We start from the raw sequence: 19,522 nt of genomic DNA, 5'->3' as shown, positions 1-19,522 counted from the left end.
AACAACTTCCTAAAACTACTACAAAATAATTTACCAGTGCATATACATGCATATAGAAAAATATAGTCAAATGAATATTAATACTGGTACTCAAAGGCACAACAAGAAAAAAAAACAGCTGAAAGACATATGAGAGTTTAGAGAACTAATAATAAAATACATGGAAAACACCATGACACAGAGAACTTCACTGACTTGCCTAAAGTCACATGGTGGTAAAAATAGATCATGGGTCTTTTGACTCCCAAGTCATTAATACCTCACCACATTACAATGACCCACCCTGTCTGTGTTCCAGGACACTAACTACTCCTCACTAACAATGTCCAATGTGAGCACAGAACAAAGCAACCTGTATCAGCATGTTGCAAACTGAAAGACTTATTTAAATGACTTTTACTTCTCATCTTAATGTTTATCACACTGCACAGCATACTAAAGAGGGTTGTTTGGAGCACAAATGATAAACAAACAAACAAAAACCTAGAACTAAGGAATTTACCTATCTTTCTTATTATTACTGGTGTCACAAAAGTCCAGACCTGTATTTCTCCTCCTCCAATGACTTGCTTTGGCTCTCATGGTCACATTATGGCAGCTATAACTAGAGGAGTTGCATTCACATTACAAATAGCAAAAGGTTGACACAAAGAAATGCAAACTGTCTCAAAACTTTCCCAGAAGTTTCAACCAGGTTTTTTTTATATCTCAGGAAATGGAGTATGCATATATAATATAAAAATATAATTCATCTTATATTTTTTAAATATATATAATTTCATAATTATTATAATTTATTTACACTCAGGAGAAAGACCATGTGTGTGTCTGTGTGCACACATGATATGAGCATACCTGGGCCTTTTGTCTCTACAAATGGACTCCAGATGCATGGGCCACTTTGCACATCTGCTTTACATGGGTACTGGAGAATTTGGATCAGGACTGGCAAGCTTCGTAAGCAAGTGCCTTTAACCACTGAGTAATTTCCCCAGTCCTGGTTTGATTTTTTTTTTTAACTGGCCACATGATCACTCCAATCTAAATCAAAGGTCTCTTATTAGTAAAGAAGAATTAGGCGTTTTGTAGACAATAAATAGTATCTATCATATATAGACGTTTCTCAACTTCTCATTAAATAATTCTTACATCTTTTTTGGTCAAAAGAGAGCAAGAAAGTCTATGAATCCTTTATAAAGAACTATGGGGTGGGCGCCAGGTGGCCCCCGGGAGGCGCTGCGCGCCGGCGGCCCGGGCAGCTGGAGGCGGCGAGACGGCGGCAGAATCTCTACACAATTGATCGAGAGCGGGGACTCTGAAGAGATGAAAACAGGGAACAGAGATTAAAACAGTGGAAAGGTAGTTACTGTCACTTTGTCAGAAGACCCCACAGGCCTGAGGAGCGATGCAACAGGCATGATGGAGGTCGAGTCCTCCTACTCGGACTTCATCTCCTGTGACCGGACAGGCCGTCGGAATGCAGTCCCTGACATCCAGGGAGACTCCGAGGCTGTGAGCGTGCGGAAGCTGGCTGGAGACATGGGCGAGCTGGCACTCAAGGGAACAGAAGGACAGGCAGAAGGGAGCACCCCGGACAAGGAGGCCAGCAGCCAGCCTGAAAGCAGCGATGCGACCACCTCATCCTGAGTCTGCCGCTGGCCCCAGAGGCTGAAGGAGAGACCTGCTGTCCCCTCCCAGGACTGGAGCCCTGGCACTGGCCTAGTGGCCTCTTCTGTGAGCCCATACCCCAGGTCAGCCGGCCCAACTGAGAGGCCCCCGGAGACCTCTGATACTCTGGGAAGGCCCTCTGCCCAAACCCACAGGCTCCACTCTCCCAGCACCTTCACACCGTGCTGGGCACATTCTGAAGACACTGTCACCATAGGATGTTATTTATGCAGCTGGGCGAGGCTTGAGTCAGGCCCGGCCCACCACCTGAGCATCTGGACAGGGGCCTTGTCCCAGCACCAGCCTCATTTCTAACCCTGGCTTCTTGGGTCAAGTTCTTCTTAGTCCTTTTAAACTTTTTAAAAATTTTAAATCTTTTTTCAGCAGAGAGGGAGGGAGCTGACAAATCACTTGTTTTTTTTTTTTTTTTTTTTGGAAGCCGTTTTAAGCTCAACTCTTGACCATCTATGCAGCTCTATGGTTCCCTCATGGGGCATCACAGATCCATTTTAGGGAAAGGATTTTGGCTTAAAACCAACTGACCAGTTCTTTGCTCTTTCTACCAAGATGAGTGATGCGTAGGCCCCAGCAAATAAATGCGACTAAATACAGTACATTGGCTGTTGTAAGTTTGGCTTTCAGGACTGAGTGAGGTGCAAGTATACATTCTGATAGAGCACAGAGAACAAAGATGGATCCAACAGAAAGCATATTAGGAGTCCAAATACTAGATCCCAAAACAAATAGGTTTAGAAAGCCCTATTAGATAGCAACAGAACGTTAATGCTTGCTCTTACTTCACTGTCTCCAAACTTCAAGAGAGATTCATTTGGCTGGGTGGTTGGGATTTTTGGCTTTAATTTTTCTTTAAAAAATAAACTTATTTCTTTGCAGGGGGACAGAGAGAATGGGCATGCCAGGGCCTCTTACCGCTATGAACAGACTCCAGAAGCATGTGCTATTCTGTGCATCTGGTTTTATGCAGGTAGTAGGAAACTAAACTCTGGGTTTTGGGGGTTTTTTTTGTTGTTGTTTTGAGGTAGGGTCTCACTGTAGCCCAGGCTGACCTGGAACTCACTATGGAGTCTCAGGGTGGCCTCGAACTCATGGCAATCCTCCCACCTCTGCCTCCCGAGTGCTAGGATTAAAGGCGTGAGCCACCACGCCCGGTGGGAACTAAACTCCGGATAGCAAGCTTTGCAAGCAAGTACCTTTAACCACTGTGTCATCTCTTCAGCCCCTGATGTGATTTGATAGGGTCTTGCTATATAACCAGGCTGGCCTTGAATTTGTGATCCTCCTGCCCATATTTCCCATATACTGAGATTACAGGCGTGCACCATCACACCCCCTTGCAAACTTCTTTATATGGTCTCTTCCACATGTGGGCACCAGAGTGCAACTCCAATTTCATCTCCACCACTGCCCCCTGGATGAAGGGAGGGGAGAAGGGAGATGTGTGGTTACGCTAGGTTTTTGGAAGGACTATAAACTAGTACAGCCTTTATGAAAAACAGTACAGAAATTCCTCAAAAAAAAAAATAGAACCACCATATGACCCAGTAGTCTCACTACTGAGCATATATCGAAAGGAAATGAAGTCAGTACGTCAGGGGTATCTGCACTCCCAATGTGAAGACTGCAGCAGTATTCCCAACAGCTCAAAACTGGAAACAACCTAAATAGCCAACAACCAAAGAACAGATAAGTGTGGTACATATACACAATGGGATACTATTTAGTCAAAAAAATAAAATCTTGTCATATGTTAAATGAAATAAAGTAGGCACAGAAAGACAAGTATCGTATGACCTCATTCACATACAGAATCTAAAACAGTTCATCTCTGAGAAGTTGAGAGTAAAACAGTGATAACCAAAGGCTGGGGACAGTGAGAAGGAGAGGACAGGGATCAATGGGTACTAAATCACAGTGGAATAAGAACAAGAAACCCTGGGGCATTAATACATAACTAGGTATTATTTTGTACTGTACATTTCAAAACAGCAACAATAAAGGACTTCATAAGTTTGTACTAGAAAGAACTTAGAACATTTGATAAACTACATATGTTTAACCTGAGTTAAACATTACATAATATATATGGCGTATCAAATAATATATAGCATCCTATTAATATAGATAACTTTTGTATCAATTGAAATTTGACAAGCATGTCCTTGTCCTTGGAAAGACAGACCCTCAATCACACTTGGCAGACTTCTATTGGGCAAGAGACAAACATGGACTATTCTCAGAAGACTTCTGTCCAAATAACATGAGACGTAAAAGAGAAACGTGCTCCGTGGAGATCCACAGCTCTAGGGACCCCATTCATGCTTTGTGCACATTTGAAAGACTGTGGCTTTATTTCCAGCCTACTCGGTAGTGAGTGCTCTGCCACCTAGGACAGGCTGGCCCTACAGACTGACATAGCTAATGAGGACAGTCAGGAGAACTGGGACATGAATTTCCTACCTAGCATGGTGCCATCATCTCATCCATGTCTCTGTCCATGATGATGTAGCAAAACATACAAGCCCATTAGATTATTCAGACTACTAAAATCTTCTTAGACAAGACTGCCTTAACAATATCTGTTCACTCATTCACTTATCTCCACAGTGACTCCAAGATAATTCTTTACCCTTGTACCCTGTAACAAGTTTGTTTACTGTCTTGTACCAAAGAAAGCTAATGGATGAAAACTTCTCAAACCATATAACTATTTCATCCTCAATTTCAATATTCCAGGATAACCTCTTCACATATCAATTTTTCATTCTATTTATTAATAATAACATAAACACAATACCTGAAAATATTGTATTCTTGCTACACTCACTCAAATTCATACCATAAAGGAATTGTAGTTAAATTGTTTTATGTATGTCTATACAACATTGCTTTTCTCAAGAGGACTGTCATTCTTTTAAATAGCTAATACAACAGCACTTTGCAAAACTATAGTAGTAAATAAGTTAACTAAGTGATTAAGAACACTACTACAAGTTTAGTAAAACAAGCTTCTTAGAAAAAAAAATTCTTTCTATTAGCTTCCTTGGTCTTCATACTTGCAGAAAAGTACATCCAAATCAAATCTTACTTAAACATTTTTTAAATGTTTAATTTATTTGCAAGCAAAGAGAGATAGGAGAGAGACAGAAAGAATGGATGTGCCAGGGTCTCTCGCCACTGCAAACAAATTCCACATGCATCCGCCACTTCATGCACCTGGCTTTACGTGGGTACTGGGGAATTATATGCTGGTCATCAGGCAGTGCAGGCAAGCACGCCTCAACCACTGAGCAATCTCTCCAGCTCGGAATCAAGTTTTAAAAATCTAAGAGCAAAAGCCATACCACTACCTTATTATATAATATCGTTTGGTAATTTTTTTAATAATTATTTATTTATTTATTTAAGAGAAAGAGAAAGAAAGTGAGGGAAAGGATGGGCACGTCAGTGTCTCTAGCCACTGCAAACGAACTCCAGATGCATGTGCTACCTTGTGCATCTAGCTTACTAGGAAATCAAACCTGGGTCTTTAGGCTTTGCAGGCAAGCACCTTAACAACTAAGCCCTCTCTCCAGCGCCGGTAGTATTCTTTCTATAGCCATCTGGTGTTTCCTGACACTTAGAAGATACAGATACATACTTTCAAAGAAATACAATATTATTCTTTTCCTTGGGAACATTCCAAGTAACTAACTGTAACTAAAAACACGAAATTGAGAGGAAACAGTCCAATAAAAACTTCAGATTAGGGCTGGAAAGATGGCTCAGACATTAAGGTGCTTGCCTACAAAGCCTAATAATCTGGGTTTGACTCCCCAGTACCTATATAAAGCCAGATGCACACAGTGTCTGATACATCGAGAGTTGATTTGCAGGGGGGCTAGAGGCCCTGGCACACCCATTCTCATTCTCTTTCTCCCTCCATTTCTTTCTTTCTCTCTCTCTCCCTCCCTCTCCTTTCCACTCTCTCCTTCTTCTCGCCTTTTTCTGCTTACAATAAATAAATAAGAACCTCTGATAGCCAGGCATGATGGCACATGCCTTTGATCCCATCACTCAGGAAGATCGCTGTGAGTTCTAGGCCAACCTGGGACTACATAGTGAATTCCAGGTCAGCCTAGGTTAAAATGAGCCCTTTCCTCAGGGGAAAAAAAAATCGTACTTATAAAGGTCAAACTAAGTCAGATGTGGATGTGGTGGCTCCACATGCCTTTAATCGCAGCACTTGGGAGGCAGAGGTAGGAGTATCACCATGAGTTCAAGGTCAGCCTGAGACTACATAATGAATTCCATGTCAGCCTGGGCTACAGTAAGATTCTATCTTGTAAAAACAAAAAATAAAAAAGAGGTTAAACTACATGAATCTGACATTTTCAAACAGATTAGAATTACATTAACTAACTAAATTCTCCTGAAATAGTAAAAATAGCAAGCATTGTTTTTAATACCTAATAATCAGAAGTTACCATACAGAAATAGGAATGTAGCATACCTTCAGAAAAAGGGGGAAATAGAAAACAGGAAGGAATTAACTGTAAGTATCCTAACACTGTCCCGTTTCAAAGATAAACAATGACTTTCTCTGCTGTTTGAGATGCATTTTTGAATTATCATTTAAATAGCATGTTCTTCCATAAAATGAATAATATTTCTAAGGTCTCTTTCAGGTCTAACATTTTATATATGACTGAGTAACTATATATGACAACATTATATCAAACCATCATCCCAAATAATTTTTCACAGGACTTAAGGAATCTCAGAAGCTTTACTTCAAAATACTAATGAAATCATGCAAAAGGAAAAGAAATTTAAATCTCTCTTTAGTATCATCTGAGGTACCTTTCATTATACACATCACATAGATGGAGTGATCTGAGACAGAACGGCAACATGTGAAGCATTACATGCTCACAGAGAGAAGACTGGCACGTACATTTCTCAACCGACTCATTTAAACCACAGATTAAATGAATGAAGTTGCCAGTCATCACTTTACCAGATGGCCTGCATTTATTGAAAATCAATGCCTAATTGTTATTTTAGAGATTTATTATTTCAACTGTTTAAAAAGTAAAACACACAAGTATTAATTCAAAAGCATATCTACATTAACTGACTTTAACAAGTCACACATATAATTTTTAAAAAAATAAATGCATATCAATATATCTCATGCATATGTTCTAAATTCACCAGTTTTTTTAAATATAAACAGTATTAATCATAAACAGAAAACATGATTATTCATTAAAAAAGCAAAAAAAAAAAAAAAACCCTACCATTCACTAGCTAAATTTTTTTTTTTTTTTTTTTTTTTGAGGTAGGGTCTCACTATAGCCCAGGCTGACCTGGAATTCACTATAGAGTCTCAGAGTGGCCTCAGACTCACAGTGATACTCCTACCTCTGCCTCCCAAGTGCTGGGATTAAAGGCATGCACCACCACGCCCGGCTTTAAGTTCTTATTTACTACTGTTACAGTATCATGCACACAAATTAGAACAACCAGTTTTTCTGTCAACCTGTAATCAGAATCCCAGCTTGCAACCTTATTTGTCATGATGATATTTTAATATTAAAAGAGAATTTCAGTAATTATTCTACCACCACCAAAATACGTAATACAAGAGGATCTTTGTAATATGACAAATACTGTCACAGTACAATGTCACAACCTCCTCTTACTCTCTGTTCTTTTTAATAAAATAATATGCTAATTTTTGGTTTAAAAACAGGAATAATTAATGCAACTCTACCTGATCCTCTTTAGACTCATGAATCAGAAGAGCAGAAGCTACACTTAAAGCAATGTTCTTTTTTACAGCTGTTCCTTAGATGAATACTTATCAGAACCTCTGAGTGCCTTTAAGTACTCCAACTGTTCCTTCTCCTACCTTCCTTTACTGTAGCTGCTTTTGGCCTTGATGGTATCACCAGCTCCTTTACAATCTGCAAGACTTGAATCATTGCTCGTTAACAAGCCAAAGGCTCCAGCTGCTTCCACTAGAAATCCAACAGGTTTCATCATCCAGGGCTTACTGCATTTCTGCTTTCTGAAAGCTCCAACAGGAACACAGTTCAACTTCCGAGAAGAAATGCTCTGCCTAGCTATCCATGAAGGCGCAGAAGCAGTCATCAGACACAAGGAAAGAATAGGCTCTGCCTTCCTGAGAGTACGTTCATCTTGTGAAAAACCTATCCTCAAAGCCCAAACTGTATTACTTTGCAAAACAGCCAGTAGTTATAGACAAACAAAATAAAATGCAAGCAATCTGTAAATCACCAAGCACAGTGAAAGCACTGTCTCACAGAAACCCGACAGGAAAAACCAGCACAGCACTACAAATTCTCAAACACAGACCACAGATGCTATGTGCAAGTTTTCAAGTAGAAACCAAAATATCCTGCCTGCACTGTTGAAAGCCTTAATACTTCCTTCCAATTTCTCAAAAACCTCTTATTTGAAACAGGAAAATGTGGGTAAAAATAAAATCTATCTTGTTAACGCCAATCTCCCAGATTTGCATAAAAGATATAGTGCCTCACAAACATCCTATAAATTCCTTATCCTCCTCCTCATACATCTCTGACTTCTCAGTATATGAATGCAGTCTAAGTTCACATGCATATAGAAATGCCCTGACAAGTCTGGAAATTTAGTGGTCTCAATCACAGAGGCATGAACTACAGAACTCTTAACAAGTGAAACCACTACCTGCTTGGTTTTAACAGCCACGTTGCAAAATGCTCAATGAATACATGTTTTATTTATCACATAGCAGTCCTTGTCAAAGTAAGCCTAAGAGAAGAGAAAGAGCCAGGTTAGTATGGCTAAATATTACTAACAGGATTCTATACCAGCAATTTGTTCCCCTTTATTTTATCACCAGCTTTCCCACTTTCTTCTTTTTTTCTTATCTATTATGTTAATATTTTTAATATATAAAATAACGGACCCCAGAGCTGGAGAGATGGCTTAGCAGTTAAGGCGTTTGCCTGCAAAATCAAAGGACCTCAGTTCAATTCTACAGCACCCACATAAGCCAGATGCACAAGGTGGCACATGCGTCTGGAGTTCATTTGCAGCGGCTAGAGGTCCTGGTGCACCCATTCATATTCTCTCTCTCTCTCTCTTTTTCTCTGAAAGAAATAAATATGTTTGTATGTTAAAAATAATAATAATAATATAATAATAATAAAAATGGACCACAGAGCAAATCAGAGGCTTTTGGATAAAGGTTTGTTATGTCCCTGTTTTTCAAATGAGGTACACAGTGAATCAACCAAGGTTAGAAATCAAAAGTCCTGCTATCTCTGCCACCAAGGCTCCTCTGTAAAAATGTATAGTTTCAGAATTATGGGTGAAGTTTTCAGCTCTTGAAAAGAGGTGTTAAAACACGTGCACATATATCCACACAAAATATATGCACCATATGGGTGTTAATTTTGAAAGATCAGTGCTACAAACCAATCATGAAAGGATACTTGTAACTGAAGGTCAAAACAGGGCCACTCTCTCAATTACTTACTGGCTTTACTGTACATGTCACAAAGTACTAGATTCCGTGTGTAAGGGGCAACACACAAAAGAGTTCAGACAAGTCAAAGACCAGTTTTTAAATCTCAAATTAAAACTGTGATCTTTAACAAAACCCTTTCAAGATTCGATATAAACAAGTAAATCAAACTCAATTCAAGTTTCCTCAATTCCTTGATCCTCACCTCATTTCCTAGGGCAGTTCTAAAAATGTACTAGGTGTTGAAGACTTAATGTCTTTATTTATTTATTTTTTTTTCATCTGTTTCCAGCACCTCTCTTCTGGAAAAAAAATGTTGGATAGTAACTTACTTATCCTCTCTCCCTCCTGGGAACAAAACCTAAGGCTCTGAAACTTACTAAACAAGTGCTTCACCACTGAGCGACATACTAGAGTTGAAAAGCTTATTCTCTCCCATTATTCTTCTTTCCACACAAGGAAGGGGATACATTGTCCTCCCAATCAACTTTGTATTTAATCAGAGAACATCTATATTCATGTCTCCATAAATTTCAGTTATGTCATTGCATCTCATTGGAACTTGTATTGATTTTGACAATAAAAAAAATCATACAGCAATCACTTGGAACATACTTCTTACTAGTATTAGTATTAGTCCTTAGTTTCTGCTAAGCAGCCAACAGCTTCTCATTTCTCTCATTCAGTTCTCATTGTTGTACCATACACTGCATTGGTAAAACTACTCAACCACACATAATGATTTATGTAACTGAGTAATACTCTTTTAAAATATCATGACCATCAAAGGCACAGAGAAACAGAAGAAGTGTTTAGTTTAAACAAAAACAGTCAGGTTAACTAAATGCAACATATGTTCCCAGATTAGACAAACAGACCAGAAAGGGAAAAGGGGACTTTGAGACTTTGGGGGCCAATTGGTAAAATATGAATTCAAGCTACAGATGATCAGTGTTAATATTCTGACTATAATCAACACTAGCACCGCTGCAATTGGGCAGTAAGACATCCTACATTTTAGCATATATGTAATAAAATGTTAATGGGACAAATACATCCATTTATTCTCTATTCAGAAAAAAATATATATCAACGTAGATACAAAAGAAAATGTGGAGGGGCTGGAGAGATGGCTTAGCGGTTAAGCGCTTGCCTGTGAAGCCTAAGGACCCCGGTTCGAGGCTCGGTTCCCCAGGTCCCACGTTAGCCAGATGCACAAGGGGGCGCACGCGTCTGGAGTTCATTTGCAGTGGCTGGAGGCCCTGGCGCGCCCATTCTCTCTCTCTCTCTCCGTTGCTCTCAAATAAATAAATAAAAATAAACAAATAAAATAAAATAAAAAGAATAAATGTAAAAAAAAAAGAAAATGTGGAAACTTAATACATGGGAAATCTGGGTAAAAATATTTGAGAACTGTCTATGCTATTCTTATATTTTCTTAAGTCTGAAGTTATTTCAAAATAAAAAGTCAAATTCTGGGGCTTGGAGACGACTCAGAATGAGAATGTGTATGAGGCAAGCATGGGAACTTGCGTTTTCCTAAGTTCACTTAGAAATGCTGGGAGTGGTGGCACACATACAGAATACTATGCAGGAGAGGGGGCAACAGGATGATGCCTGGTGTTCACTGGCTAGTCACTCGTCTAGAATCATTGGCAAGTTCCAGGCCTATAAAAAAGTAGATTACATTCTTAAGGCTGTCCTCTGACTTACACATGCAAATGTTTGCATGGGTGCACACACATTTTTTAAAAAAGTGCAGGCTGGAGAGACTATTTACCGGTTAAGGTACTTGTTTGTGAACCCTAAATCATGTATGACTCCCCAGATCCCACACAAGCCAGATGCACAAGGTGATACGTGCAAGATACGCATGTGCACACAAGGTGGCTCACATGTCTGGAGGTGGACTGCAGTGACTGGAGGTCCTAGCATGCCAACTCCACCCCTTGCTAAGAAAAATAAAAGGAAAATGTCGGAACAGAGAAAACTGCTTAAAGAATTCTCTGCCTCCTAAAAAGGGAAATTCTTTTTAATTTATTTTAGTTTAGGGAGAGAGAATTGGCACACCAGGGACTCAGCCACTACAATGGAACTTCAGACACTTGCACCACCTAGTGGGCATGTGAGACTTTGTGCTTTCCTCACCTTTGTGCATCTGGCTTACATGGGATCTGGACAGTCGAACATGAGTCCTTAGGCTTTGCAGGCAAGCGCCTTAACCACTAAGCCATCTCTCCAGCCTCAGAGAGAGAAAGAAATGGGAATGGGTACACCAACATTTTTTACCACTACAAAAACTCTAGTTACATGTGCCATTTCGCATATGACTTTATGTGAGTACTGGGGAATGGAACCTGTGTCACTAGGCTTTGCAAGCAAAGACCTTTAACCACTGAGCCATCTCTCCAGCCAAAATAAGTCAAATTCTGACCATATATTTGTCTCTGAAGGACATATATCATATAATTTTTGTGTGTTTGACATAATGGTTATCTTAAAGGATAAGATAAATAATAGAAATGCTGTAGACATTACATGAATTTGACTGTAATTTATATAAGTCCTGACAACTGAGAGAGAAAACTCTTTTCCCTGGTACCATTCAGAAGTGTCCTAGGTATTTTGTGCTCTTTATCTTTCAATCCTTGGGTTGTCTGAATTAGGTGTCCCACATAGACTCGTGTGTTCTGAATGCTAAGAATCCAGCTAGCGACAATTTGGGACTTGGACCCCTGCTAGAGGAGTTGTGCTGTGGGGGTGGGCTTATGGGTGTTAATGCCAACTTCCTCTTGCCATTATTTAGCTCACTCTCCTGCTGCTGTTTGCCACCTGCTGTGGCACAGGTGATGTCCAGCCTCAGCTCATGCTTCATTACCCCTGCTGATGGAGCTTCCCCTTCAGACTATAAGACGAAATAAACAACTTTCCTCCAATCAGTCGCTTCTGGCTGTGTGCTTCACTTCAGTAGTGAGAAGGTAACTACACAATAGTGAGAAGGTTCAACACATTCCTTCCAGTAAATTTTGGAATCATTGTATCAGCTACTTTCTCCTTGCTGTGAACAAATACCAGAAAGCCACTTATGGAAGGAAAATGGTTTAATTGGGTAACAGTTTCAAAAGGAAGTTTCATTTTTGTGGGGAATGCATGGTAGGTCAGAGTGAGAAGCTGGAATTACACTATAGCAGTTAAGAAGACCATCAAGTGAAGTGGGATATAAAACCTCAAAGTTAGCTCCCAGCGACCCACTTCTGTCAGCAAAGTTCCATGTTCTAAAAGTTCCACAACCTTGGGCTGGAGAGATGGCTTAGCAGTTAAGGTGTTTGTCTGCAAAGCCAAAGGACTCTAGTTCAATTCTCCAAGAGCCTCATAAGCCAGATGAACAAGGGCGTGCATGCATCTGGAGTTCATTTGCAGTGGCTGAAGGCCTTGGCATGCCCATTCTCTCCCTCCCTCCCTCCCTCCCTCCCTCCCTCCCTCCCTCCCTCCCTCCCTCCCTCTCTCCCTCTCTCTTTCTCTCTCTCTCCCCCTCTGCCTCTTGCTCTGTCTCTGAAATAAATATTTTTTAAAAAAAACTTCCACAACCTTCCTAAACTTTACTGGGAACCAATTGTTAAAATACATACACATACTGGAGGCATTTTACATTCAGATGACCACAACCATCTAAAAACTTATGATACACTTACTGTATCAATTATATTATCTTTACTAAGACAAAATACCTTACCAGAAGCAGCTTATGAATTCAGTCTACAGTTTCAAAGGGAAATCTACCATAGTGAAGACAGACAGTCAAACTACCACATTCCATCCCTGGCCTCCAACAGACTCACGACTATCTTATATTGTAAATTGTATTTACTCCAACTTCGAAGGTTCCCCATTATCTTTATCAGTTTAAGGTACTTTCAAAGTCCCAAGTTTCATCTGAGATTTAAGACTGTCTCTTAACTGTGAGTCCTATAAAATCAAGCAAGTTACATATTTCCAACATATAATAGCACAGAGTAAACGTTCCCACTGCTATAAGACATAATAAGGAGAGTCCAATATCCATAACCAGCAACCACTGAAGAGTCTCTGGATTTTCCAATTCTGCCCCTCCAGCAATGCTGAAGTAGCAAAGGAAAACTCCCATGCCAAGCCAACAGTGCTCCATGGTAGCTCTTGCAGTCCTGGTATATCCAAAACATCTTCAGGTCTCCACGCAAACCATAGTCCATCTCCCAATGTCTTCAGGCATATTTATCAGGATCATCACACTCTGTGTCATGTCATGTCTCAGTAGCAGCTTCTGAACCGTGCACATCATGACACACTCCATATATTTTTCATGCTTATGAAACCAATACCAGGTGTGCAGAACACAGCCATGCTTTTAATTCAGAGACTAAATAAATCATGACCTTGAAGAACAGGTTGCTTCAGTCACCTCCTTTCTAAAGAGTTTGCATTCCTACCATTCAGTCTTTCCTTGGGCATCCTTCCATTGTTTCAATGTGAAGGAGTTGGGTCATCTTTAAGATTGCCAGTGCATTTGACAACAGCCACTTCAGGAACCTAAATCCAGTCTCTATGTCTATAAATTTTAAGTTTGTTGGAATGTTTCCAATTTTAATCTTGTGTCTCAGTTCCATGTCTTGATCCAAGCACATCAGTTCATTACAAATTTCACCTTCATCAAACTCACTGGTCTTGGGCAGCAGAATGCAGCCAGCCTTATGCCAGCAGACCAGTTCTGACGTTTTTCCTTCCCATTTGAAAGGTCATAAGCAAAGCCTCCAAATACAATTCTCTCTGCACTTAGCATTTTCAAACTTTCACCAGAATAGTCCATAAAACTTGGCTTACCACGCTGGCCATTTCTCCAAAACAAAAGTTCCAGAGGACCAAAATCCACATGGTCAGATTCATCACACAGCAATAACCCACTCCCTGGTGCCAATTTACATTATATTCACCTCCATACTGCTGGGATAAACCACCAAACCAGAGAAAGGGATGTCATTCAGGCTTACAGATCCTGGGGAAGTTCCCTAATGGTAAAAGAAGCTGGCCTCCTTCCATAGACCCCAGTAGAGAGAGAAAAATCACCACCAGCACCACCAAAAGCAAGAGCACAACCAGCAGCCAAATCCAGGAACCCAAGCATAACTCACTCAGTTCTTGTGGTTAGACTCCACCATAGCAGGAACAGAAAAGCTGGCACCATACTGTCATATCAGCAGGAAAGAAGAGAGATGAACGCTTCCCAGCTAGCTTTCTTTTTTTTTTTTAATTTTTTTTGTTGTTATTTATTTTTATTTATTTATTTGAGAGAGAAAGAGGCAGAGAAAGAGAGACAGAGAGACAAAGAGAGGAGAGTGGGCACGCCAGGGCTTCTAGCCACTGCAAACGAACTCCAGACACGTGCGGCCCCCTTGTGCATCTGGCTAACATGGGTCCTGGGGAATGCGCTTAACAGCTAAGACATCTCTCCAGCCCTAGCTTTCTCTTTTTTTTTTTTTTTTAAATTTATTTATTTATTTGAGAGCAACAGACAGAGAGAGAAAGACAGACAGATGGAGAGAGAGAGAATGGGAGCGCCAGGGCTTCCAGCCTCTGCAAACGAACTCCAGACGCGTGCGCCCCCTTGTGCATCTGGCTAACGTGGGAACTGGAGAACCGAGCCTCGAACTGGGATCCTAGGCTTCACTGGCAAGCGCTTAACCTCTAAGCCATCTCTCCAGCCCAGCTTTCTCTTTTTATACAACCCAAGAAAACAGTCCATGGGATGGTGTCACCCACAGTTAGCCTAGGTGCTCCTTCCACCTCAACTAATCTAATCTAGAAAATCCTCCAAACATGACCAGATTTGTTTCCATGATGATTTCAAATCCTGTCAAGTTGATAACTAGATATTAACCATCAGTGTCTCAATATTGTAAACTTTTAAGTTAAATGTCTTATTTTCTAGCTCTCATTATGCCTTGCAATTAATAAGCTTTGATGGTTATAACTATAAATGTTAAGTATCTGACAATTCACATTAAAATCTAATATGACCCCTAAATCTCTAAAACAATTAAAATCAGAATCTTGATATACTAGTTTAGTCTCTTTTTAACCTAAAGAAAATTTACCAAGGGCTGGAGAGATGGCTTAGCAGTTAAAGGTGCATGATTACAAAACTGATGGCCTGGGTTCACAACCCCTGTACCCATATAAAGCCAGATACACAAAGTGGCACATGTGTCTGAAGTGTGTTTGCAGTGGCTGGAGGCCCTGGCATGCCTATACTTACTCTCTCTCAATCTGTCCAATACTATAAAATACTATAAAAGCATGTACTCCACAAAATATGAAAATCTAAAAGAAATGGATGATTTCCTTGATCTATATGACCTACCTAAATTAAATCAAAATGAGATTAATCACTTAAATAGACCTATAACAAACATGGAGATCCGAACAGTTATCAATAATCTCCCAACTAAAAAAAGCCCAGGCCCGGATGGATTCACTGCTGAATTTTACCAGACTTTTAAGGAAGAGCTAACACCATTGCTTCTTAAGCTTTTCCAGGAAATAGAAAAAGAAGGAATTCTACCAAACTCCTTCTATGAGGCCAGCATCACCCTGATACCAAAACCAGGCAAAGATAGAACAAAAAAAGAAAATTACAGACCAATCTCCCTCATGAACATAGATGCAAAAATTCTCAACAAAATATTGGCAAACAGAATACAAGAGTATATCAAAAAGATCATTCACCCTGACCAAGTAGGCTTTATCCCAGAGATGCAGGGATGGTTCAACATACGCAAATCTATAAATGTAATACATTACATAAACGGGTTGAAGGACAAAAATCACATGATCATCTCATTAGATGCAGAGAAAGCATTTGACAAAATCCAACATCCCTTCATGATAAAAGTCCTACAGAGACTGGGAATAGAAGGAACATATCTCAATATAATAAAGGCTATTTATGACAAGCCTACAGCCAACATATTACTAAATGGGGAAAAGCTGGAAGCTTTTCCACTAAAATCAGGAACAAGACAAGGGTGTCCACCATCCCCACTTCTATTTAATATAGTTTTGGAAGTCTTAGCCATAGCAATAAGGCAAGAGACACACATAAAAGGGATACAAATTGGAAAGGAAGAAATCAAGTTATCATTATTTGCAGATGACATGATTCTATACATAAAGGACCCTAAAGACTCTACTAGCAAGCTGTTAGAGCTGATCAAAACCTACAGCAATGTAGCAGGATACAAAATAAATACACAGAAATCAGTAGCCTTCATATATGCTAACAACAAACACACAGAGGATGAAATCAGAGAATCACTCCCATTCACAATTGCATCAAAAAAAATAAAATACCTTGGAATAAACCTAACCAAGGAAGTAAAGAATCTATACAATGAGAACTTTAAAACACTCAAGCGAGAAATTGCAGAAGACACTAGAAAGTGGAGAAACATCCCTTGTTCCTGGATTGGAAGAATCAATATCGTGAAAATGGCAATCTTACCTAAAGCAATCTACACATTTAATGCAATCCCTATCAAAATTCCAAAGGCTTTCTTCATGGAAATAGAAAAAACAATCCAAAAATTCATTTGGAATCACAAAATACCTCGAATATCTAAAATAATACTGAGCAACAAAAAAGAGGCTGGTGGTATCACCATACCTGATTTTAACCTATACTACAGAGCCATAGTAACAAAAACAGCATGGTACTGGCACAAAAACAGACATGTAGATCAGTGGAACAGAATAGAGGACCCAGATGTAAGCCCAAGTAGCTATAGCCACCTGATATTCGATAAAAATGCCAAAAATACTCATTGGAGAAGAGACAGCCTCTTCAGCAAATGGTGTTTTGAAAACTGGATAAATATCTGCAGAAGGATGAAAATAGATTCTTCTCTCTCGCCATGCACAAGAATTAAGTCCAAATGGATTAAAGACCTTAACATCAGACCGGAAACTTTGAAACTGCTAGAGGAAAAAGTAGGGGAAACCCTTCAACATATTGGTCTTGGCAAAGACTTTCTGAATACAACCCCAATTGCTCAGGCAATAAAACCACAGATTAACCACTGGGACCTAATGAAATTACAAAGATTTTGCACCGCAAAGGACACAGTGAAAAAAGCAAAGAGGCAACCTACAGAATGGGAAAAAATCTTCGCCAGCTATATATCTGATAGAGGATTAATATCTAGGATATACAAAGAACTCAAAAAGTTAAATAATAAGGAATCAAACAAGCCAATCAAAAAATGGGCTATGGAGCTAAATAGAGAGTTCTCAAAGGAAGAAATACGAATGGCATATAAGCATCTAAAAAAATGTTCTACGTCACTAGTCATCAGGGAAATGCAGATTAAAACTACATTGAGATTCCATCTCACTCCTGTCAGATTGGCCACCATCATGAAAACAAATGATCATAAATGTTGGCGGGGATGTGGAAAAAAAGGAACCCTTCTGCACTGCTGGTGGGAATGCAATCTGGTCCAGCCATTGTGGAAAACAGTGTGGAGGTTCCTAAAACAGCTAGAGATTGATCTACCATATGACCCAGCTATAGCACTCCTAGGCATATATCCAAAGGACTCATCTCATTTCCTTAGAAGTACATGCTCAACCATGTTTATTGCTGCTCAATTTATAATAGCTGGGAAATGGAACCAGCCTAGATGTCCCTCAACAGATGAGTGGATAATGAAGATGTGGTACATTTATACAATGGAGTTCTACTCAGCGGTAAAGAAAAATGAAGTTATGAAATTTGCAGAAAAATGGATGGACCTGGAAAGTATTATACTAAGTCAAGTAACCCAGGCCCAGAAAGCCAAGCGCCACATGTTCTCTCTCATATGGGGATCCTAGCTACAGATGACTGGGCTTCTGCGTGAGAATGAAAATACTTAGTAGCAGAGGCCAGTAAGTTGAAAAGGAGACATAAAGGGTGGAGAAAGGAAGGGAGGAGGATACTTAATAGGTTGATATTGTATATATGTAATTACAATGATTGTAATGGGGAGGTAATATGATGGAGAATGGAATTTCAAATGGGAAAGTGTGGGGGTGGGGAGGGAGGGAATTACCATGGGATATATTTTATAATCATGGAAAATGTTAATAAAAATTTAAAAAAAAAAAGAAAATTTATCAAAACAAAAAGACACTAGGCTATAAAAAAGCTAATTTTAGTGATGCAATCTTAATTTACATATGAATAGCTGCAAGTGTTTCACTGTACAATAACATTTAATATGGTTAAACTATAAAAGCTTAAAAGAGGGCTGGAGAGATGGCTTAGTGGCTAAGCGCTTACCTGTGAAGCCTAAGGACCCTGGTTCAAAGCTTGATTTCCCCAAGACCCATGTAAGCCAGATGAACAAGGTGGTACATGTATCTGGAGTTCATCTGCAGTGGCTGGAGGCCCTGGCATGCCATTCTCTATCTGCCTCTCTCTTTCTATCGCTCCCAAATAAATCAATAAAAATAAACAAAAAAATAAAAAATCGTTCAAAGAATTTGCTCAGCAGTAGCTTGAAATATTGGTCAACATAATTCAAAGTGGGAACTCTGCTAAAAAGAATCCAAATGTCCCCTTCCAAGGTCATCTCACATTCTAGAACTATTTCAGAGCCTTTTTTTTTTTCAATCTTTGTAATAAAAGCAAAATAGAAATCAGTAACATAGAACAATAAATTCTGCACTTATTCAAGAGATTTGAATATTTTTAGCTCTCCTTTTTAAACAAGCAAGCATGGGCTAATACACTGATTTTGTTTTGTTTTGTTTTGTTTTTTTTTGAGGTAGGGTCTCACTCTAGCCCATGCTGACCCGGAATTCATTATGGAGTCTCAGGGTGACCTCGAACTCACAACGATCCCCCTACCTCTGCCTCCCAAGTGCTGGGATTAAAGGCATGCGCCACCACACCCGGCTTTGATTTTTATTTAAAAATTTATTTTAAAATTCATATAATCTCATACCACCCTCCTTTGTCCCTTCTCTTCCCCATGGCCCTCCACCTGAACTCTCTTCTTTCCAACGATTCCCTCTTCTATTTTTATTTCCTTATTTTTAAATGAATGAATTAACAACCTCCATACATGAACACAGCCCACTACTCTCCTTTGTTTTTCCTGTCTCTAGCCCCCCTCCACTGAACCTTTTATGTTTTATTTTCTTTCAAGATAGGGTGTTACTCTGGCCTAGGCTGACCAGGAATCCACTATGTAGTCTCAGGGTGGCCTTGACCTCACAGTGATTCTTTTACCTCTGCCTCCC

General features: G+C 39.6%; 2 protein-coding genes across 4 annotated transcripts in view; one reads left to right on the top strand and one right to left on the bottom strand.

The window, feature by feature from the left end:
- Usp6nl (USP6 N-terminal like) overlaps positions 1-19,522 on the bottom strand; it is a 199,548-nt gene that overhangs the window by 147,982 nt on the left and 32,044 nt on the right. Inside the window, exon 1 of one of the 3 annotated variants that reach the window (XM_004662376.3) lies at positions 7,583-7,778. The exons of the other annotated variants lie outside the window; for them this stretch is intronic. Within the exon in view, the coding sequence (XP_004662433.1) occupies positions 7,583-7,655 (73 nt within the window). The 5' untranslated portion in view covers positions 7,656-7,778. Of the gene's footprint in view, positions 1-7,582; positions 7,779-19,522 lie in introns of those variants that run through there. 3 annotated transcript variants of the gene reach the window in all.
- LOC101605538 (cAMP-dependent protein kinase inhibitor gamma) lies at positions 1,221-2,002 on the top strand. The gene has a single exon (XM_045134855.1). The coding sequence runs from the start codon at positions 1,417-1,419 to the stop codon at positions 1,645-1,647; it is 231 nt and encodes a 76-aa protein (XP_044990790.1). The 5' UTR covers positions 1,221-1,416; the 3' UTR covers positions 1,648-2,002.

This window comes from Jaculus jaculus, chromosome 15 (assembly GCF_020740685.1).
Source record: "Jaculus jaculus isolate mJacJac1 chromosome 15, mJacJac1.mat.Y.cur, whole genome shotgun sequence".
Lineage (NCBI taxonomy): Eukaryota > Metazoa > Chordata > Mammalia > Rodentia > Dipodidae > Jaculus > Jaculus jaculus.
Note: the sequence above shows the minus strand (reverse complement) of the source record. Positions and strands in the feature narration are given on the sequence as shown.

What these genes read in the sequence shown, in the direction of transcription:
- LOC101605538 (XM_045134855.1), top strand. Translation starts at nt 1,417, where the DNA reads ATGATGGAGGTCGAGTCCTCCTACTCGGACTTCATCTCCTGTGACCGG.